At 34.8% G+C, this 24,423-nt stretch overlaps 1 protein-coding gene across 1 annotated transcript; it reads left to right on the forward strand.

Moving 5' to 3' along the window:
• Nucleotides 1-734: 734 nt before the first annotated feature.
• Nucleotides 735-22,863, forward strand: LOC134233629 (uncharacterized). Its single transcript, XM_062715614.1, has 4 exons — nt 735-1,079; nt 13,698-13,871; nt 14,046-14,273; nt 22,401-22,863. Exons 1-4 carry the CDS (start codon nt 752-754, stop codon nt 22,613-22,615), a joined length of 945 nt encoding a protein of 314 aa, XP_062571598.1. The 5' UTR covers nt 735-751; the 3' UTR covers nt 22,616-22,863.
• Nucleotides 22,864-24,423: the final 1,560 nt, after the last annotated feature.

Raw genomic sequence — 24,423 nt, forward strand, 5'->3', positions numbered from 1 at the left:
ACGCTTTTTGGTACTCATCTGTTATCCGCAATTTCTCTTACACCACTGAATGAAATTTGATGAGACTTTCAGAGAATCTGTACTACATAATGCCATTGTGCACCTCCTATTTTACTTTTAGATCTGACACATATTTTGAATTTCCCAAAGCAAAACATGGACACTGCCATTTTATTCTTACCTATGACGTGAGGTGTGGCGGCTTCTGAATAACATGGAACACCACAAGTTATTCCTCTTTACACTTTACTGCAATAAAGAGAGGGCAATTCCCCGTAGCAAAACATGGACACTGTCATTATATTCATATGGGAGGCGGGGGTATCATTTAGTGAGCTCATTGCTCAGAGTACCTCTAATATTTATCTTGTAATGATTCTCGCTCTTTTTCATAGATCGGTAACATTTTACCATAATATCTATGTGTTTTTCAGTGGATGTAAACAATTTTACTACGTGGAGACTACCATTAATAAAAAAAATTATACCCCCTCTCCTTTGCTCTTGATGTAACGACGAAATTATCATAGTAATAATCAAACGATATACGCGGTGGAATTATGTCTACGGTGCTTGTCTCGCTATTTTTCACTCTTTGTCCGAGGCTGTTTCGTTGCTATGATGTATATGTATCTATGGTGGGTGGAGCTAATGCTGCGCCTGTGGAACTTTGTATTCAGCTGATAAGTTCTTGCTACCTGTCCCAGAACCACTATAACGCTATACCTCCATTTGAGAGAGACTTTCAGAGATGATGGACACTAATAATAGAATTCTTTTGGTTATTGCTGTTACCTTTGGCTTTAGTAATTCTTACTTTAGTAATTCTTATTTTTATCACGAACAATTCATAAAAGATCCATTTTCGTATGATGGGCTCAAAACTGATTTTTATCTGATGGTGGACTTTGTAAGGGGAGCGATACAGTGTGCAAGTAAATGTTCACAGAAGCGGAAAGAGTGTATATCGTTTGCTTGGAATGAACGAACACTGAAATGTTTGCTGTACAATCGCAGTTTCAAAAGCATGCAACCTCCAGCTCAGCTATATGAAGAATGGGAATACTATCACACCCGAGGTATTTATAAAATCATCTTTTTACTGTTGATATACATGCATTTACTTTCTCATGATATCTTTTGGTATTTCAGGAAAAATATCTCGACCTCCTTCCTATCTGTTAATGAAAAACTGCGGGAACATCAAAAATAGATAAATAAGTAAATAAATCAATATGAAATAATTATGATTCAAGCAATGAAACTTTAGAAGAAAAACATGTTCCTGTATAATATTATTATGCTTCCTGTCAATTTTTCTATATACAATCAATGCCCCAATGTTTTCACATAATGTTCTTAGGACTTATATAGCGTAAGCATACTATTTAATATGTATCTATTTTTTAAACTGAATTTCATGGCCGTGTATCTATTTTAGATATGTTCACCAGAGGCTTAATTCTATAAAAATATTTTAAATACAGCATTTCAAAAACTTTGACAATATCAAAAGTGTAGTGAACGAAAAATTCGACGCACGAAAATGTTCAATATTCAGTAGAAATTTGTAAGATATTATCTTTTTTTATTTACAAGAAAATGGTTTTTATTTTAAAAAAACGCCGACGACGTGTGATGATAACACAGCCATTCGTATATGGGATCCGAAGGAGTTGTATGCGGCGTGTGCATTTGTATAAGCACTAGCTGAAATCTCGCGCAAGCGCGGGGGAAAATATTTCCTTTTTACTGCTAACAGAACTATTCCAAAAAATATTTTTCAAATTCTATTGACAATTTATTACACAGGAATATAGCATGACGAAATACTTAAAAGTCCAGCAATTAGTTTACTTACTTACTTAGTCCTCTTCGTGCTTTGAGCACATAAGGCCTGCACCGAGGACCTCCATCTCTGTCTGTCTGCTGCCATTGTCTGTACAGTGCCCCAAATCCACCCCTGATCATTCATTTCCTTTTCAACCGACCGTCGCCATGTCTCCTTTGGTTGCCCTCTGTTTCTCTTTCCTGGTGGAGTCCATCTTAGGGCTACCCTTGGAATCTCTGATGGTTTCATCCTCATCACATGAGATCCATAGAGAAGGACTCCTATGACATTTGTTTTGAATATCCTTATTTTGGTTTTGGATCTAATAATTGAGGATTTCCAGATGTTCCGTAGGTTGGCAAAGATGGCACGGGCTTTTGAAATTCTATTTTCTACGTCCATGGTGGAATCTCCATTGGCTATGATCTTACTGCCAAGGTATATAAAATTTCTTCCTCATTTCTTTCTTCATTTCTTCATCTCTAGAATTTCTTTCTACTTCTTCTATTCTGTTGTTGTTTGCTGTGACTTCTTTATCTATCTTTGTATTTAGTTTAGGAACAGAAATAGATAATTATAAGAAATACATTTCCTAATATTTTGGGATTATTTTTTGTACTTCTACAAATAACAATTTTATTCAAGGCTTCTTCTCCTTACAGTCATGTTATAAAACAACTTTATTCTTATATACATCATGTACTACAGGTGCTCATTGGCCTTTTCTCTTTACATGTTAGAAACTTTATTTAAGAAATAAAGTCTGCGTTTTCGTGAATGTTGCAGAATAACCTCCGAGGTCGAGAAATGCTATCTGAAAGATAAAAACCGAGGCGTTAGCCGAAGCTTTTATATTTCAAACAATATTTCGAGACCGAGGAGGTTATTCTGCATCATTCACGACAAGGACTTTATATCTATTCTACCATGTCTACTGCAATCGCTAAATACTGCTGATCGTTTCACCCCTACTAATGTGTTCGGAACCTTTTATTTTTCGGTGTTCTACAAATCATAAAACCCGATGAGTTCAGAGTAGCTTTGGCAGTGGCTCTGGCGAGAGTTCGCGAGACTACAGCAAGATAGTGTAAATTATTCACGGAAATGTGGCTAGGAAGTGACTAGCACGTGGAGACATGGTAAACAGAAAAGTTATGTCGCGTTTAAGTTTTCAGCACCCTATTATATCATTCTGTAAAAATGTACTTCAATTGATTTCTCTTGAATTCATTCAATTGAAATTATAAGTATTATCTATGTTATCTATGATACAATTTTCTGCTATCATGAATTAAAATTTCTTTTTTGACAAATGTTTTTCCATGGGAACCGGAACTATATTTTTTGGCGTCAGATTAGCAAATGAGGCACCAATGTGACTTTAACTGACCAATCAGCTGAATGAGAATTGCATCATGGGTTACTACGAATACTACAGGAATTTTACGCTAGATAAATTCCTTTATTGTACTATCGGTGAATACAATTGTCAGGTGGATTCTCTGGTCAAAACACGTGACCACGAGTATAGTTATGTAAAAAATGTTTTGTTAATTCAAATGCATACGAGAAACTGCTCGTTTTCCTTACCCAAGAAGTGCTGGTGTTCTGAACTTGACACTAACTACATATACATTTTATTAAACATGTTTTTTCTTCTAAAAAAAACAAATTAAAAACGCCCGTGAGATCTTTCATAGTTTCTAATCTTTGCATTTTGTTCATAAGAACATTTTTTTTATTTTGCACTCCATTGACATGATCATAGATTGACCTGAACCACGTGTTCGAAGTGAAATTTAAACATGCATTTGGCGTGAACGTATTCAATCAACAAATAATCAGTTGCTCGTGGTTAGATCATCTGTGCGCATTAATAACAATAGCCATATAAGGCAAACAAAGGTTTGACCGTGTTGATGATATTACACATTTTTTTACCAGCGTATCGGTCGCTAGTGAGCTCTAATTTTTGCCGTAAACTATGATAATATATATTTTTATTTAGCCCCCCCCCCCCATTTAGCCACCCTTTTCTGTTGAAAATCATGAAAGTCTTTCAGAAAGGTCTGGAAACACATTTTTCACAGGACATGTTTCAAAAGAATTAAATGGACTATAGCAATTTCCTGTTTACTGCCAATTTTATTTATAAAACCGGTTCTACCCTATAACCTTTGAATAGGCCAACCTAAACCACGTGTCTTGAATTTAAATCACAATAACAATAGTAGGGGTGCGTTTCCTCTATAGAGAAACGATTTAGGTCACCATGTCTCGATTACGCTGTTCCATTTAACACCAGAGGTAAAATTTGTTTGCTTACCTGTGTATGGAATGCAGACGATTTGAGCTTTTGTTACATTAAAAATACCCTTTTTAAATTACAAATTTGTTCGTAATATGTATTGATCAGTTAAAATTAATATAAAATAACAAAATAATGTTCCTGTTTTACTGCTGAAATCACGTTGTTTAATGTGTAGGGAGGTCCTTGGAATAGCCCCGCTTAGCTAAAAAAAACCGACATTCATCAGCAACTTTATGAAATTTACAGTGTTTTTACTGCAAACGACGAACACATCGATGCAGTCTAAACAAGTATTTCATTCTACAGCCAAACATGCATTTGAATTGTTCAGATTTGATACGTGTTTCTGATCTGATAATTTTTTGATGACGTTCGTGATCTATTGGAAATAATGTCCGCCGCTTTTCTTTGATCTTTGCAATAATCGTGGTAGAATTTAACATATTTTGAGCTACACATGTATATTATTGCTTATTATACTTCGGATGATCTGTTTCCATTTACATCACATATAAGAGAATGTACATACAGGTCTAAAAGGTATAAATAAGTTTTAAAAATAAAAGACTGTATGTAGAAAATCAACTGAAAGTGTTCATCAAAGAACACAATTTTAAAGGATTTAAGTAAATTATTTAAAAATCAAATTGTACCATCTTACATGTCTAATCAAATAACCATGGCCATTAATCGACATTTATTTATAAAACATTAGCACAACTTACTAAGATACATTCACAAACTCATTGTGTTACCAATTTCTTTACATTTATTTCCATGCCCATTCATGATAAACAATCGCCTCGATTTTCTTTTCGACATCGGGTTCGATGCCACCTGACTTTCTAGAACTTTCAACAAATAGCGAGATCGGACATAAACGGAAAGGATTTGCACATCAGTGACCATTGCTTATTTCTTTTATATCACTTAAATCAAATTTTGATTGAATAATTCATTAATGACGTTTTGTGAAATAAATAAGCGCTTGCTTGTTGTCAGATATTTTTTAAAATGCCGTTTACTTAGATCCGCCACCACTTTACTCTCTTCAGTGCTATTTCGAGGCTGTTAGAGCTGATTTCAATAGCCCTAACGGAGTACGCTGTTTGTGACGTGCTAACGCTTTGTTGTCGAGAGGTTTAAATACTACGTCACGTTGTCACCACATCAAAGGAAGTAGCCGAGATCGTGTCTCTCCCATGCTAAAGTCGGTCAGCTGCAACATACAGCTTGTTTGTTGGGTAAAAAAAAGTTGAGTAGACAGTCCCGATGTCGTTTTCTTGAATATTACCAGCATAATTAAATGTCTTTAAAACTTGAATTGATCAATGAAAGCATTTTATGATTTTTTTCAGTCCACTACGAATATTTAAATTGGTCGATTATTTCATTCTATCGCAAACTTTATCTTTTTCATATTTGCGTACATGTATAAAAATCAAGTAGTGCATAAGTCATTGATCATTGCATTAATTGGTTACGCGTATCAATCCAAGCCATGCATTCTGAGACTGATACAATTTAGAACAAAATACTGCTGAAAAATAGAGCACCCTCTATACGCATATATTCGAGAGAAATTGTGAAGAGGGAAGGCCGGGGGAGACGTTAAAATTTTATCTATTGAAGTTCAATTTAGTTATGTTTTAATAAATTTTGTATGTATAGTATAATTAATATCGAACGACGGAATGTAAAGCGTAAATCTATCTTCACATGCACTTCCCGATTCCTAGAGAGGGGCGTGGCAAATTTTGGAAATAAAATGGCCTGTTCTCGAAAAAAAAATCTATCCTCGACCAGTAAGAAAATAAACAATCTGTCCTTGACTGGCACTTCTAACCCCTGCTCACCCCACCCGCTTTTTTTTGGTTTATATTTATATAATTATTTTTTTTTTCTATTCATTTGTTAAATTATTCTTTTTATATTTATTTGTTTTACTCTATCTCTCTCTCCTTTTCTCTCTCTCTCTCTCTCTCTGAATTCATTCTAAATATTTATCAATTGATAATCTATTCCTCATACATTTTTTTTCAATGTTTACATGTACTTGTAATTGTACCTTGACCTATGGAGAGAACGATCATAGGCATTTAAGCCTGTTGCTCAATCCAATTCAATGAATAAAATATATTTTAAACTAACCCCACCCGAGACAGAGTTTACCTTTTTTTTCTTTGGCTTGTCAAACTTTTTTTCGGATGAAGAAAAAGAAAAAAAGTTATCCGTCCCTGACTTACATGATATGAAAAGAAATAATCTGAAACGGAAATTTCACCAGCCCCTCTCCTTGGCGTTTTTTTTTTACCCACACAGTGTATTTACATTCATTTTCTCAAGGCAGCTGCTGTAACAAGGAACAATCGACTCGTCTCTATAGCTCCATTTTTTTCCCTGTCGCTTGCGTTAATACAATATAAATTGTGACATACACATGTGCACAAATGGCAAATGCTATAAAAAATAAAACTATCACCTCGGCTTCACTTTATTATGGACTCTAAAAAATGCATATAATATAAATAATGCTCTTTTTAAACTGTTTAATAAGACTTGTGCTGTCTGTCCCCTTTTGTAAACCGTTTAACGTCGGCGATGTGTATTGCAGCTGACCGACTTTAGCGTGGGAGAGAAGCGATCTCGGCTACTTCCTCTGATGTGGCGAGAATGTGACGTAGCATTTAAACCTCTCGACAAGCAAAGCGTTAGCACCTCACAAACAGCGCAATCCGTTAGGTCTATTGAAATCAGCTCTATTCGAAAATGAATGTAGACTTTTAATTATGTTCCCCAAACGAAGTTGGGGAAGATACTGTTTTTACTCCGTTTCTTCTTATTATTTTTCTTCTTCCTGGGTACTTATTTGTCAATTAATTAATGATCTCCTAAACTACTCGTGCAATTGAGGTAAAACCTTTTTAGGTTAAGTAGGTATGTTATGTAGATTTGCCGAACGAAGGTCATTTTGCGCGCACGTGCAACATGTGAAATGACCAGTATAATGAATATAGCCGTAACTTTTTCAGTTCTTAATGAAATGCTTTGAAACTCATAATATATGAATTTCTTTACGTTTTTGAGTTTCGTATTACGGAAATGTCCGATCTATTCATAGTAATTTTTGCATGCACGAGTGATTTGGCGTTTACTATAAATAGTGTTCCAGGCGTGTTTTTGGTCATTGCGAAGTTCGTTACAAGATTTCAAGGACATACATTTCCCTTCCCATCCCCGCCCTAAGAACTATGCAATGCATTGTATTTAATCATTATATACATGTACAATTATGTTTTTGTCGATGTTTGTGTCAATTAATATAAATTGTGTTATATATTAAGTCATTAAAAGTTGATTGTTGATTATAAATGCGATCTTGTAACGAACGCACCTAACCTAAACTATTTGTTGTTATTTTTCAAACTAGTCAAGAAAAGATTTATTTTCGGAGGAGTTTACGAGGGAGAAAATAAAAGGATATATTAGTAGCATAGACAAGATGACATGGTCAAAATAGCAAGATCTCACGGACATGCACGCGCTTTGCTCTGATTGGCTGAAACTAAAGTCTCTATAATCTGTATCTTTCTTGTTTTTTGATAAAATCCTTTGAAATTTTAAACATAGTCATAAATTAGGGAGATTTACAGCCTGATATATAAGAATTATCATGAAAGCATGTGCACACCGTGTAGTAGGGCACATATGGGGTTTCTGTTAAGTAACATATGGGCTTCCAACTCCGAAGCGGTGATTTTTTGCATTTGGAAAATATATTTGTAAAAATCCGTTGCTAATGAAGTCTTCGGGGCCAAATGACATGCGCACGGGTTGTAAGAATGTATTACCTTCCAATTTAGTGCAATAGGCTGGTTGAAAACGTTACGGATTTTGCAAACACTTCTGGACAGTTCAGTCGACTGGGAAAAGTTGTGGTGTCGCTGACTTTCTTTGCTCTATAATTTTCAAAAGCGGACCTTTAAAGCTCATTGTAAGGATGGTAGATAAAGATTGATATAAAAACAATCCATGGAAACTTTTTTCACCTTTCGCAGTCTCTTTATCTGTAAGAAATATAAATTTTTGTGGCCAAATTCTAATGTGCCTAATGGGGTTTCAAGGTTTGTTAACATAGGGGGTTTCAACTCAAAGGTTTTTTTCTATGTTTAAATCTTTGCTTTCTTTCAAGAATATGGATTTCGTCCATTTAATACGAAATAAAATCGAATAGTCATATGTTAGGCAAAAAGTTTGGTTGTCACCTATGTGCAAAGATGAACAGATGTGAAAGCTCACTCAAGAGACAGGTTGCGTGTCATACACAAGCCGGGAGCATTCTTCCAAGCATAACATTTTACTGTTGAAATTCTTCATTGAAAACTCACACCTTTGTTGCGGTACCGCCAAATAATGGTATTGAAGAGTTGTGCATGAATAAAATTTGTTACTGAAAAGTGAAACCTACCCCCCTCCCCCTCCTACACAAAATATTTTTTAAAAAAATCTTTGTGTTTGTGTAGTTTTTTGGTAGGAATTTTTCTCTGACCCCTATTAAATTTTTTTTTTAAAAGGATGCTATGTCCTTGTATTCAATTGCCATAGAAAAATGCTTTGTTCCTCTTGTGCGTCTGACCAGATTCAAAATAAACCTCCTTCCCACATTTTCCTAAAGGAAACCCAGTTCCGTGTTTATGAGACGCAATGTGCCTCTATGTGAAACTGATTTATTTGATTAAACGCCTTCTTTTATGTAAACGTATTCAATGGCGTTGTACATGCAGTAACATTGTATACAAATATACATGGAAAGCAATGATTAAAAATATATAAGTTCCTAAAGAAGTGTTTTTTAAAGTTGTTTTTGAAAACATCAATAGATTTTGATTGATTAATATGCTAGTTCGTTCCATAATTTTAGATACATGTACAATGTTATTAAATTTCCTGTCGCAGATCTTTTATCTTACATTCAATAGGACTTATAACAGCCTTCGGAATTTCGGGAAAAACGCAATCGTTTATTTGAATTCTATTTTGATAAAAGTTCAATTAAATGTTTCGCCCACTGAACAGTTACACATAAATATCAGAATTTTAAATGACATCCTAGATAGATTTGATAGGTGTCCGATAGAGATTAAAGTGAGTATTCATGTATGTATATTTTTACATTCAAATTATTTCTTTTCTTTTAGAAGTCCATCGGAATTTTTATATAATTCCATTCAATATCCTATCAAACACATCAAACCTTATTACTGCATGCGCAGTAGAATGCATAGTTGGAATTATATGCATTTTCAGTCCTCTTGTAAGGCTAAGATGTGTATTGTATTAACTCATATTAATTAAAATCAGTGGAATAACTTAATCATCAAAATATAACATTTGTACCCCCCCCCCCCCCGCAATTAACATTCAATGTCACAGACGGCTTTTACGTACGTCAGGTCTGACATGCGCTAAATCCAGTAGAAAGTAAATGTATAATGAAATTTACAATTATGTAGAGATAAAACTAGAGAATGTAAATGTAAGCATTGGATTCTTACTTTTGGACTTTTGACACTCTTACAGGACCGAAGATATCAAAAAATAAGAATTTGAGGTGCTTAAAAATCTTTGCACACCAGTGAAAAACAAATCTTTTGCCTTCCATTTGGCCATTCACTTTTCCTTCGTGATGAATGAACAAGGAATCTGATCCAAAGATTTAAACATAGAAAAAACCTTTGAGTTGAAACCCCCTATGTTAACAAACCTTGAAACCCCATTAGGCACATTAGAATTTGGCCACAAAAATTTATATTTCTTACAGAAAAAAGAGACTGCGAAAGGTGAAAAAAGTTTCCATGGATTGTTTTTATATCAATCTTCATCTACCATCCTTACAATGAGCTTTAAAGGTCCGCTTTTGAAAATTATAGAGCAAAGAAAGTCAGCGACACCACAACTTTTCCCAGTCGACTGAACTGTCCAGAAGTGTTTGCAGAATCCGTAACGTTTTCAACCAGCCTATTGCACTAAATTGGAAGGTAATACATTCTTACAACCCGTGCGCATGTCATTTGGCCCCGAAGACTTCATTAGCAACGGATTTTTACAAATATATTTTCCAAATGCAAAAAATCACCGCTTCGGATTTGAAAGCCCATATGTTATTTAACCGAAACCCCATATGTGCCCTACTACACGGTGGTGCATGTACGTGTGCTTGCAAGAGCGCGCACGTACAACATGAGAAATGTCCAATATACATGTAATTGATATAGACGTAACTATTTAAATTTTTGATGAAATGCTTTGAAACTCATAATATAAGGATATATTAGAAGCTTAAACAAGAAGGCATGGTCAAAGTGGCAAGATCTCACGCGCATGCACGTGCGCTTTGCTCTGATTGGCTGAAACTAAAGTCTCAAATTACAGGAATTAGGCACAAAAAGGGATTTGGGGAGCGTTTGGGGAACATCTGTAACGGTCCCCGTTACAATTAGCACTAGTTAAATTTACGATAATTACAATGCGCGAGAAATCCGAATATAGTTTACGGACATCACCTTATGCCTAGTGTATTCCTACAGGCTTAAGTAAGAACTCTTGTGCATTCGTTTCAGAGTTTATTTGCAAAATTTGTTAATTTATAAGTATAGATTCCTAATGTGACAATTTTGTACAAGAAGTGTAACGTTTTTATCTGAATATATCTTAACCAGGATTCTTTTAAGAGGAGACTTTTCTTATACTCTGTCTGAGTAAAATGATTTGGCGATAATAATTTTCCTTAACTCTTCCTGAGTAAAATGATTCTGTATATATAATAAGAAGACAACTATCAGAGATTTTTCTGGGTGCTATGTTTCAATAACTAAATATGACTCACGCGTCACCGCGTATTCTTGGTATAAAGGTTCCTATTGATATGGTGAATCAGGCACCTCGATCTGAAAAGATTTACTACCTCCTGACATACAAATTAATTTCCCGAATACCACTACCGCTGTTGAGCTTAATATTCAAATTCCTACACTATAGCCTTATTTCTTAAGTTACTTCTTCAATAATTACGTGTGCCTTAAGTCTTCTCCCCGCAGACTTCACAACTCTCTTTAGCTGCCCGCTGCACTGATTTATATACCCTTTGGGAATCTATTTCCGTGGGAAGTAAGGTTATTCTATTTCATAGGTGTTTTCTATAATGTTTCACTACCCATGCCTTTGATATCGTGCGTCCCGCACGCTATACCATTTTTTTTCCTTTTTTAAAAAAAAAAAAATGTTTTAACAAGATATCGTTAATGTAACTATCTATTACATCTGCATATTAAAACATGCACTAGACCAAAAAAAAACATCTACATTTTCTTGTGACCTTACACTAAAAATTGTAATCATATTCGTATTCAGAATGCCAAGCAGCCCTTTTTTTTGTCTATGACCCGAATTATAGCTAATTCTATTTCATTCAATTCTGATTTCCTAACATTTCCATATGAGATTTATCAATGCCAATTTCAACAGCAGTGTCCTGACCTTGATCCTTTGAAAATTAACTCTTCTGTCAATCTCTGAGGACCTGGGTCCCATATGATCTTAACATGTACAATAAGTGTTTTTGTTTCTTTTTCTTTTCTTATTTTGAAAATAACATCAGGGTGCTGTTTTACAATGAAGAAACTCAGAAAAGAAGTTTTGCTGATTTCCCAATTCCTTTCTGTGGGAAATATAGGAACACTTTTACGCCTTCTTAAAAATTCTTTTTCACCACATTCTGATCGTGGAATCTCTTTTGGTGAAACTTAGATTGCTCTGTGATTTTGCGCGTGTTTGCATGCGCTCCTTCCAAGGTTTTTCGTAGTTCCTATACCTAATCATGTACATTGGTAGGCTCCAATCCGTTTGGAATTTTGTACATGATGTTAATTGGGGAGCCGTCTCTCTTCCCAACATTAACATATAACCCGTACTTTCATGCAGAGAGGATCGGTAAGCCATTAGAACATATGGTAATTTCTTATCCCAATCTTGCTGGAAATAAGACATACGCGCTCATGAAAGTCGCTAACTTGTTTTCTTTCACTTCAGAATGTTCGAGGTTCTGTTAAACCTTTCCACCATGCCGTCTGACTTTTTGGTTCCATATTTTTCAGAGGATATGCCGAGCTGTCCACTTATATATAAAATAATGAGATATTACGATAATATACTAACTTGTTGCCAGATTCAGTCTCTGGAAGGGTACTCATTATGTCACTATTTACAAGTTCCATAGGATAACCAGTTTGTTCAGTTTGCATACGAGCCTTCCAAGAAGAGTAGACTTTTCTTTTACGGCACTGAGGACATCCTGTTACATAAATTCGGAGTCTGCTTGTAAACCTGACCAGTAAAACTTTTCCTTAATTTAGCTCGAGTCTTTGCAACACCAAAATTTTAGCATCATGACATTCTCTAAGTATCTCTTTTCTTTCAGTCTAGCCGTCTACATGTATATTCTGCGACAGGACTGCACCAAGAATAAAAGGCAATGTGAAGTTTGGATATGCCAATATCGTTGTACATGTATATTCTCAGACGTCCACTTGAACCCTCTTCCTTTTTCACAGAAACAAAGACTTTGCAATGCTGCACCGTAAAGTATATTATATAAAAGGCAATGAGAAGTTTGGCATCATTTTTTTCTTTTAAAAATATGCCAATATCAGAGCCGTTGTCAAACACGATTTCAGTCTATCATAAGCATTTTGACAATCAGACGTCCACTTGAACCCTCTTCCTTTTTCAGTTACTGAGTAGTCGAAACAAAGACTTTGCAATGCTAGAAAAACGTTCATCAAAATAAAATCGATACACAGAATTAGCTGTATATTAAATCATTTTGAAAGAATTTCACAGAAATTTCCGTAATAGCTGTAGGAGGAGTAGCATTTTGAAACAATTTCACAGAAATTTCTATTTTTGTATAAGCCTATAACAGATTGTACTTTAAGTTTATTAACATCAATCGGCATCGGTCACATTATTGCCTAATAAATACATTTATGCATAAAAGATATCAGAAATTTGTGCATGCATCATTTTTTTCTTTTAAAAATCATTTGGTTTGTTTTTTCTGCATTGCATTTTTGTACATTTTGAAAGAACCGAAAATTTATATTCACAAAAACCGTACACAGAATTATGTATCATGACTTGTGTCGACCAAAACTGTAGGAGGAGTAGCATTTTGAAAAATGCCATAAGTCGTTTAAAAAATGTCACACATTTCTAAATAAAAAGCAATTATCCACATTTAAATTACAATAAAACTAACCCAAAGACATATTATTATTTTTTACAAACATTTATTTCAAATCATCTCTATGTTAAACGACCAAAAAGAAATAAACCATTTCAATATATACAAACAAGTATATACCACTTTATAAATCTGATCAGTTGACTTAGCACCGATGATTCTGAACAGTTACTGTAAGATACATTTGATCTTACGTTATAATTATTACAGATAGCGATCAAAATTGAAATATCAAATGTTTTCTTTCACTTCAGAATGTTCGAGGTATCTGGAAAATGGTATGATTAACGTGGATATAGATAAAGTGTTTACCCCTGGAGTAACCAGGACAGTCAGTTGTAATGATGGCTTTGTTGCAGTATCTGGACAAATTAACGCAACATGCAACCCTAATTTTCAAACAGTTGTTTCCGATACTTGCCGTGAAGGTATCTTTTATAAGTATACTGTGATTCGGTTATTCAATTTGCACCTCACCTTATGTTTGTAAGAAAGTAATTTGGAATATACAGGGTTAGAAAACATATTATTGCATTTAAACATGTAAATATCCAAACTTTGAAAATGAGAAGTGATTTACAGTATTCTTATGTAAATTTTAGTCCTGCGAAATATCACGGTTGGCAAGCCTACAGAACAGATATCAACCTTATGGAAGTACGAATCTGGTTTAGCGGTGGATGGAATTAGAGACACTGATATTGACGCTCTCTCCTGTTCGCATACAGATGTCTCTGATGATAATCCGTGGTGGAGAGTTGACCTTCTAAAGGTTTACTTCATTGTTACTGTAAGAATGCTCAACCGGGGAATGGATCGATATGGAATAGGTAAGTTTGAGGTCCTTGTCAAGAATTTTCACTAATATTGTGATGCCACCACCTGGCGGTGGAGGGCTCGACACTTAGGGCCATTGATCATGAATAGCGAGGGATCATTTTCGTGCCAGTACCTCGACACGGGACCGCGTTTTAAAGGGTCTTATCTGTGTAAGACCGGTCTCCATGTCCCGAAGTTGGATTACAAGCCGCGACTTAAATTGATACGTAATTACAAAAGAGTCAAAACCACTAGCTTGCTATATTTTCAACTAAATATCAACTTATTCATATTTAATGAGAGCAAAATTAAACCTTTAATTTACTTTGCCATATTGGAACACTTAATTATCATTTACTATGTCGCACGTACACGTATGAGATCGAACAAGGCTGACAGGTACCTTTTGAAGTACATGTAGTAGTAATATAGTGGGACACAAAATAAAAATGGATAATTTTTCGGCTCGTCATTTCCACAAAAAGGAAGGTTTTTTTCGGTACCGCGCCGAGGGTTTCTTTTTTTGGCCTTTTTTTGGGGGGGGGGGTCCTCTTATTTGGGTGTTATTTGAGGAGGCTGGGGATCAACAAATTAACCACCACATATAACTTAAATTTTTAGAGATGATATCTATATAACTGTAACTATCATTTGGCAAAAAAAAAATCGTACATATTTGTTTTAAAATTTGATCATTTTTGTGTATCTATAAATGGAGCTCTTCTTCTAAAGGAGGTCGAAATAGTCTAAAAATGGCCACGAACACCCAGCCCCTTTAACTGTTATTAGCTATCACTCTTGACCATGACTTTTGACATGCCCGAAGGCAGGTGGGTTTATTTCTTTGTTTTTACATTTGCAAAAATTTTTCTTAGATGACCCTTTTGAAGAGAAGAGATGTTCAATTCTGTATGTACGAGGGGTGATCAAAAAGTTCGCGAACTATCTCTATATTTAGAAAACCACAATTCAGATCAGAATGAAATTCGGCACACATAGAGTCCTACACATGCACTGTAAATAGCATATGTAATGGAACGTTTTGCCCCGTGTTTGTGACGTCACAATGTGAAAATGACGTCATAAGGTATATAACGTGACAAAAAATGGCTGACTCAGTCGTATTCGAGAAACGAACGGCTGTAAAGTTAAACATATATCTTTGAAATTCCTTTGCAGAAGTTTATAATAATTTGTTCACGGTTTATGAAGACAAAAGGCTAGCCAAAAGTTTTGTCATTAATTGGATTGATTGTTTAAGTGAAGGAAGGGAGATGTTTAAAAATGATGTTTGTTCTGTTGCCCGGGGAAAGCAAACTGGGAAAGAGACGTGTCCTTTGTTAAGCAATTTGATATGAAAGATCGCCAATTTACAGATTGAAAAGTAAATGAATATCTTTACAATAATATAATTATTCAAACCCTAAAATATCGTTTTCTTGAGACTTTCAACATATCAGATATGATAAAGTGAAGGCATCCATACTTTATCCACATGGAATAAACGACGCTCAAAAGACAGATGACTTGGGTTTTGATGGTCACCATGCTCATTCTGCAAAATGATATCATTATCCATCCATACTGTTGCGGAAATTAGGCTATTTCTGACAATTGGACTGTTTTTGTTGTAAAAAATAACTTGCATGGTAAGAAATATAAGAGTCGGAAAAAAGTTTATGCTTCTGCGACAGAACGCTAAGGAGTATGTCACGTGACCGCCTATATCACGTGATCCGCGCAAGGGCAGAATAGTTGCAGATACCCATTAAAATCGGAGAGAGCTACTGTAAAAAGAAATTCAACACTAAAACCCCATATCATTTCTTTTTTGGAAGTTATTCAATTAGTTCGCGAACTTTTTGATCACCCCTCGTATAGTACTAGTTTGGAGGTCAGAGGTCATAGCGCGACCAAACCACACGGCGAGATGATACAGTACCAACCAGACCCAACCTGACACTAAGCAGTCCAAGAGCAGTCCCGGAGACTGCATTATGGGACTGCTAATTATATATAAACCAGAGCTGTTACACAGCGGTCCCAGAGTAGTGCCACACCTGTCCCATTGGACGGGGTTTATTAACAGGCGCGGGTCCAGGAATTTTACTCGGGGGGGGGGGGGGGGGGGCACTCCAGTGAAAAAAAAATCCAACCCAGAAATTTGACAAGAAAAATCAAAAAAAAAAACAAACAAAAAACCAAAAAAAAACCTAAAAACGTGAAAATCCTATTTCGGGGGGGGGGGGGGGGGGGGGGTAGTCGTTTACTTCCAAATCTTCTTCATACCTATGACTTTTCATACCAACTTAGCCATATCCAAGTTTTTGAGGGGGGGGGGGGGAATCTGCGTTTTCTAAGGAGGGGGGGGGTCCAGGGTCACTTTTTACTTGGTTTAGTGGTCCGAATCCCCCCCCCCCCCCCAGATCCGCGCATGAGTAATTTAAAGGGCGGAGCTAACTGGGATATGAGATTTCCAATAAACAATGGAAGTATAACAGGCAGTTGAAATTATTCTGAGTAGTATGCCAGGAATCCTTACATGTATGCGAAGGTCATATATAAACAGTACACGCATAGAAACAATTTGAATTTAAATATTTATTGAAGGAAAAAGGTTTTTACACCTACATGACTGTATGAATTACACTAAACATGAATATTTAATCACAATTATCTGGTATATTAATAATTCAATATCTTTATTTTATCTGATTGAACCGGTTCCCATATTTATTTTTATATAGAAAATTAAACTTGAATTGATTATTGTCAACCAGAATTAGTTTTAAATAGATCTTGTCATAATAGAACATGGCCGAGTATATTGCTTGTGAATTGGGAACAAAAATTATGAATGTCCTGGTCCCTGCCCCCCTGGGGCCTAAGGGATGGGGCCAAAACCACTAAAATTAATGAAATCTTTAAAAATCTTCTTCTTTACTCTTGGACATCAAGCATTCAAACTTTTTTGGTGGTTGTAATAAGCATTGAGTCCTCTACCAAAATTGTGAAATTCATGGCCCTGGCATCAGGGGTTCTAGTGCTACAGGGGACTAAATAGATTATATAGTGACAATTCATAATTTCTTTGAAAATCTTCTTCTCTCTCCTGCGCATTAAATAAACTAAATAAGAACATGTACATAGTTATGTTGAATAAGGTTGCCTCTTCCAAAATTGTGAATTTCATGGCCCCTGGGTCAGGGGTTCTTAAGTTCTAGGGCGGGGCTATATAGATTATATAGTTAAAACGCATTATTTCTTTGAAAATCTTCTTTGCTCCTGGGTAGTTAATAAACAAAGCAATTTTTAAAACATTGTTAGGTTGAATAAGGTTGCCTCTTCTAATATTGTGAATTTCATGGCCCTAGGGTTAGGGGTTCTGGTATAAGGGCAGGACTCTGTTAATTATATAGTGAAATGCATAAATTCTTTGAAAATTTTCTCCTCTGCTCCTGGGTATTAAACAAACTAACCAAGTATATAATTATGGAGGAGGTAAGAGGTCATCGAGCCGGAAAGTCGATCATAAAAGGGCTCTCTTGAAAATTCGTAAAATGTGTTATTTCAACTATTTAAAGTGAGTAGGGAAAGTTTCTGCATTATTCTGGGGGTATACCATTGAGTATGTAAAAATATCTAAATACCTTTGTTATTCGTTTAAGTGCATTTGTCTATTTTTACGTTTTCTAACCCATGTAGCCAGTGAGGACAACTCACCCGTGAACACCTGAGAACATTGTCACAAATGTTATTATAGTTGTATGATAGTAGCTTACAGGCCAACTATAGAATGCATGTGGAGATAAATAACGTGTGTTTCTTGTGCTAATGTTCTTCTGTGTATTGGTTGTGTTTCCCGGAAAAAAATGTCTGAAATGTCTGAAACTACTAAACTCTTAGAGGAAACTCGAGCCATTGTATATGAAGAACAAATTCGTACATTAAGGACTTTAGAGATTCCCTGTATCATTTGGCGGTCGTTGCAGCCAATGGAAAGGCATCGGTCTATAAAACATATAAACATAATTAAGAAAGAAATGTTTCCGTTCATTTTTAGCTCACCAGAGTCGAAGGCTCAAGTGAGCTTTCCTGTTCAAAATTTGTCCGTTGTCTGTCGTTCTTGTTATTAATTATTATCTTTTCATTTTCATCATCTTCTCAAGAACCACTGGGCCAATTCCCACCAAACTTGCCACAAAGTATCCTTAGGTGAAGGGGATTCAGGTTTGTTTAAATGAAGGGCCACACCCTCTTCCATGGGGAGGTAATTATGAATTTGTGAATAATTAATTTTATCTTCTTAATCGTCTTCTCAAGAACCACTAGTCCAGAAAAGATGAAACTCCTGTGGAATCATCCTCAGGTAGTGTAGATTCAATTTTGTTCAAATCATGACCCCCAGGTGTAGGGTGGGGCCACGATCGGGTATCAACGTTCAACATAGGAATACACAGGAAGGATCTTTGAAAATCTTCTCTAGAACGACTAGGCCAGGAAAGATGACTCATGTTGAATCATCCTCAGGTAGCGAAGATTCGAAGATTCCAAATTTCTTCAAATCATGACCCACAGGGGTAGGTTTGGGCCACAATGTGGTATCAAAGTTTAACATAAAAACACATAGGAACCAGAAGTCTCTGTCGAGACTGAAGCTCTACTGGTTTGTACTTATAGCAAAGGAAGAGGAAAGTACTTAAGCAGTTGGGAATTGAAACTTTACACAGGCAAAAAAGAGAATAATGATCCTTGAATAAGTCTCTTTATGTTCTTAGTGTAGTCTACTTGCAAGCCACATTATATTATAATCAGACTAAAACTGTATTTGAAGTAGCAAATTTGAGAGTAACAGAAATTGCTATCTTTATTAACCAAGGTAATAATGTTCATTGAAGTCAAAAACGGATATAAAGAATTATGTACCTTAGTGTAGTCTACTTGAGTGCCAAGTTATATTGAAATCATACCAAAACTGTAGGAGGAATAGCATTTTGAAAGAATTTCACAGAAATTTCTATTTTTAGTAACAACACCAACACCGTTCGTCGAAATCAAAAACCGATATACAGAATCATGTATCTTAGTGTAGTCTACTTATATGCCAAGTTATATTGAAATCAGACCAAAACTGTAGGTGGAGTAGCATTTTGAAAGAATTTCACAGAAATTTCTATTTTTAGTAACAACGCCAACACCGTTCGTCGAAATCAAAAACCAATACACAGAAATATGTACCTTAGTGTAGTCTACTTGAGTGCCAAGTTATATTGAAATCATACCAAAACTGTAGGAGGAATAGCATTTTGAAAGAATTTCAAAGAAATTTCTATTTTTAGTAACAACACCAACACCGTTCGTCGAAATCAAAAACCGATACACAGAATTATGTATCTTAGTGTAGTCTACTTATATGCCAAGTTATATTGAAATCAGACCAAAACTGTAGGTGGAGTAGCATTTTGAAAGAATTTCACAGAAATTTCTATTTTTAGTAACAACGGCAACACCGTTCGTCGAAATCAAAAACCAATACATAGAAATATGTATCTTAGTGTAGTCTACTTGTGTGCCAAGTTATATTGAAGTCAGACCAAAACTGTAGGAGGAGTAGCATTTTGAAAGAATTTCACAGAAATTTCTATTTTTAGTAACAACGCCAACATCGTTCGTCGAAATCAAAAACCGATACACAGAATTATGTATCTTAGTGTAGTCTACTTGTGTGCCAAGTTATATTGAAATCAGACCAAATTTGTAGGAGGAGTAGCATTTTGAAAGAATAGCACAGAAATTTCTATTTTTAGTAACAACGCCAACACCGTTCGTCGAAATCAAAAACCGATACACAGAATTATGTATCTTAGTGTAATCTACTTATATGCCAAGTTATATTGAAATCAGATCAAAACTGTAGGAGGAGTAGCATTTTGATAAAATTGTTTACAGACAGACAGACAGACAGACAGACGGACGGACGCCGGACGCATTACTATCGCATAAGCTCTTCTGTGGTCCTTTTCACAAAAAATCTTACGACTAAGACTAAAATTTCACCACTCTGTAATTTTTTATTAGATAAAAATATATTTTTTCTAAATAATTAATGAAAATGCAATCATAAAATATCAATATAATGTAACAGAAAAATAAGATTTTCGCAGCTAATATATTGCTGTAGGAAGGGGGAAAGTTTTAGTCTTAGTCGTAAGATTCTTTGTGAAAAGGGCAGCAGGTCTCTGACCAGTAGAGCTAAAAATCTTAAAAACATTTTTTTTTCAAGAACTGCAAAGCCGTGTTTGGTCATAGTTATATTTAAGTATCCTCTGAGAGTGTAGATTCAAGGTTGTTCAAATCATGAACTTAACAAGCGGTGGGGGGGGGGGGGGGGGGGCACAATGTGGGATTAAAGTTAAAGAAAGGAAAACTTAGGGAAAATCTTCTCAAGGATCTGATTTCCCTATATTTAGGACCTTTTAAAATAAGTGATTTAAGGTCCTCATTTCATGTATTAACTATATTTACGTCACCTGTAACAACGTATCCAGCAGAACTATAGTTATATGGCGAAGAACATGAACACGATGGAGGATTATGTTTCAGATACTCGGTATCCAGGCCATGTAAAGTTTTTTTGTAATTGAAAAATTTGGAAGCAATGGTCCATGTATATTTGTGTAGTGTTGATTCAAGTTTATTCAAATCATTACCCCTTTGGCAAGGGTGGGGCCACAATAGGTGACCAAGTTTTTACGTAGGAATGCATGGTAAAAATAGGTAAAATTCTTCAAAAAGCCATCATGATGATTGATCATCAATTTAAAAGCATAAAAAAAGTAATGTACATTTGAAATTCAGAAGAATACTCAGAGGAGCCATAAAGTGGACAAAGGAATACAAAGGCTATAGCAATAAAAAAAATTATCCTATAAGCAACGAAACCATAATGTGTCACAAAAGCATTCTAAGGAAGTGTTGATTTAAGTTTGTTGAAATACCTCAGAACCTACATTTATAATACATTTAAAGCATTTCCATACGTTATATTTTAATGACTCTATACAAAACATAATTTTGTATACCCCCGGATCGATAAAATCGGTAAATTGTTTTTATGCTGTCTTTCTGTTTTTCAACTTTAACCTAGCCAATAACTATTGAGTGGGTGGGGCTATGACGTTTATATTTCGCATTAGACACAATTTTCGTAAAAGACAAACAGTTTAGAAACGCAGAGAAACTGTTACAAGGATATGTACATATAGAGAGTTTTCGATGGACCTTTTAGCAAAAGTTACCTCCCGTTGGCCGCCATACTGGAGGTCCAAATGCTCATATTCCTTCATTGTTCAACCAATTTAGGAATCATTATTTTTCTGAAGTATATAAATTTTTGGAAGCCTCCTTTATTTAAAAAAATTATTTAATAAATATTTTCCACCAAATATTGCTGCTATATTTTCTTAAACTTGGTACATGTAAGACAAAGAGGAAAAGTCACCGAGTCGACCTCCAATATGGCGGAGTTGAAAAAAAACCTGAAGCAAGTAAAAAATCAATATTTTGCTTCATAATTATGATTGTTTCTTCTGCAAGCTGATGCAGATAAAATTCCTATGTCAATCAGCTTGCACAAAACCTAGCTTACAGTCTCTTAGTTCCGGGCCATGGAAAAATTGACCATTATGCTGTCTGACGCTCGTGGCGTCAGGCAATACGTCCGTATTGTGTACATTCAATTCTCCAGATAACGTTTAAATTTTTTTTTCAAATTTTCCCCATTTTTGTATAAGACCTTTGTCCAATAAGGTTGCTATTTATAATAAAACGAAGTACTACAGTATTTCATTAGAAAAAATATGACAGGTTTTGTAAATATTTGGAAAGGGCACACATCGGGTCCGAAAAGAATTGTTTTAAATATTATGTATCTGATTGGAGCTTTAGTTAAAAATGTCTAATTTTTATTTCTTTACCGCTCGTATTCGTTTCGTTAATATATATTTTCAATTTTTGTTCTAAACCAAATCTCAATCCTTAACATTCTTTATAAAGTTGAAATTCTTACCATGTTTCAAGATTTCTCTACAATCAAAAACGTTTATATTTTGCTGTTTTCTTTTTTTGAATATATACAGATGTGTCTGATCGCCTTCGTAATGTTTCCATCAGAACCGGAGAGACCGTGTCAAATATCTCAACACTCTGTGGTTTCTATGCTGGTCCTGGAACTCTTGGTGAACTGGTCACTATTGATTGCCCGCCCTCCACTACTGGACGCTACGTTGAAATCGCCTTGATCACCGAAATTTTGAGCCTTTGTGAAGTTGACGTTTTTGTTGCTTCAGTATAAAGGGCCAATTAATTGACAATTTTTTTAATTACTCTACATGACAGATGAAGAAAATAGCGTTTGAAATATGTATCAGAATTTGATAGAAAGACATCGGTCATTCAAATGGTTTGATTGTATATTTATTGCTTAAACAGGCTCATCATACCACTCTCTGATGAAATACTACACAAAAAAATAAACCTCCATTGTGTCGTGGCTGTTTTCTGCTAGGGACAAATTGTATAGGTTCGCTTTATTATTTTATAGCCTGGCACTATCACATTACTGTATCTTGTTTTGTGTATAGTTTTTAAAAATGATTTTTTAAGTTTTTAATTACATTCTCTATAAGTTTTTGTCTTTTAAAAAAAAAATATGCTTAAACGTTCCTTAGTGTTTTGAGTCAAGGGAACTCTTGCAATTGAATCTATATTCCAATTATTTTTTAGTTTTGAATTTTCATTTCTTATAAACATTTTCCATTCAATTGTCACTTGTTTTTTTTTATTTCATAGATTTTATTTTTGCTTTAAATTACATTAACAGACTGTACAATATATTACTTATGTAGTTTACATTCAATACATACTTTCAATTCTTCTCCCTAGTAATTCATATCATACAATGAATACAATCCCTCTTTGGTAAGTACAAATACATGTTCATTTCAAAAAGCTGCAAAAAATATATGACATTCATGTATTATATAAATCTTCACTGTGAAAGCTTTATCTGCAAAGAAGTAAACCAGAAGTCTCTGTCGAGACTGTAGCTCTACTGGTTTGTACTTATAACAAAGGATGAGAAAAGAAGCCATTGTCATTAGACCAAAACTGTAGAAGGAGTAGCATTTTAAAGGAATTTCACAGACATTTCTATTTTTAGTAACAATGGCAACACCATTCATCGAAATCAAAAACCGATGCACTATTTTAATATGTGTATTAGTGTAGTCTACTTGTGTGCCAAGTAATATTGAAATAAGACCAAAACTGAAGACAAAAGTAGAAATAGTAGCGTTTAAAAGGAATTTCATAGAAAATTCTATTTTTAGTAACCATGGCAACACCGTTTATCGAAATAAAAAAAAATGCACTATTTTATGTATCTTAGTGTAGTCTACTTCTGTGCCAAGTTATATTGAAATCAGATTAAAACTGTAGGAGGAGTAGCGTTTTAAAGGAATTTCACAGAAAATTCTATTTTTAGTTACCACAGCAACACCGTTCATTGAAATCAAAAACCGATTCATTATTTATGCATCTTAGTGTAATCTACTTGTTTGCCAAGTTATATTGAAATCAGATCAAAACTTGAGGAAAAGTAGCATTTTAAAGGAATTTCTCAGAAAATTCTATTTTTAGTAACAATGGCAACACCGTTCATGGAATTCAAAAACCGATGCACTATTTTATGTATATTAGTGTAGTCTACTTGTGTGCCAAGTTATACTGAAATCAGACCCAAACTGTAGGAGGAGTAGCGTTTTAAAGGAATTTTACAGAAAATTCTATTTTTAGTAACCATGGCAACACTGTTCATTGAAATAAAAAACCGATGCACTATTTTTTGTATCTTAGTGTAGTCTACTTGTGTGCCAAGTTATATTGAAATCAGATCCAAACTGTAGGAGGAGTAGCGTTTTAAAGGAATTTCACAGAAAATTCTATTTTTAGTTACCATGGCAACATCGTTCATCGAAATCAAAATCCGATGCACTATTTTATGTATCTTAGTGTAGTCTACTTGTGTGCCAAGTTATACTGAAATCAGACCAAAACTGTAGAAGGAGTAGCGTTTTGAAAAATTGTTTACAGACAGACGGA

This window comes from Saccostrea cucullata, unplaced genomic scaffold (genome assembly GCF_032062105.1).
Source record: "Saccostrea cucullata isolate Sc308-1 unplaced genomic scaffold, CSIRO_AGI_Scuc_v1 ctg4737, whole genome shotgun sequence".
NCBI lineage: Eukaryota > Metazoa > Mollusca > Bivalvia > Ostreida > Ostreidae > Saccostrea > Saccostrea cuccullata.

Excerpts from the sequence above, each read along its gene's own strand:
- LOC134233629 (XM_062715614.1), top strand. The coding sequence starts at position 752 with ATGATGGACACTAATAATAGAATTCTTTTGGTTATTGCTGTTACCTTT. Across the intron at positions 1,080-13,697 it reads GGAATACTATCACACCCGAG|AATGTTCGAGGTATCTGGAA; the intron begins GTATTTATAAAA and ends CTTTCACTTCAG. Across the intron at positions 13,872-14,045 it reads TTCCGATACTTGCCGTGAAG|TCCTGCGAAATATCACGGTT; the intron begins GTATCTTTTATA and ends TGTAAATTTTAG.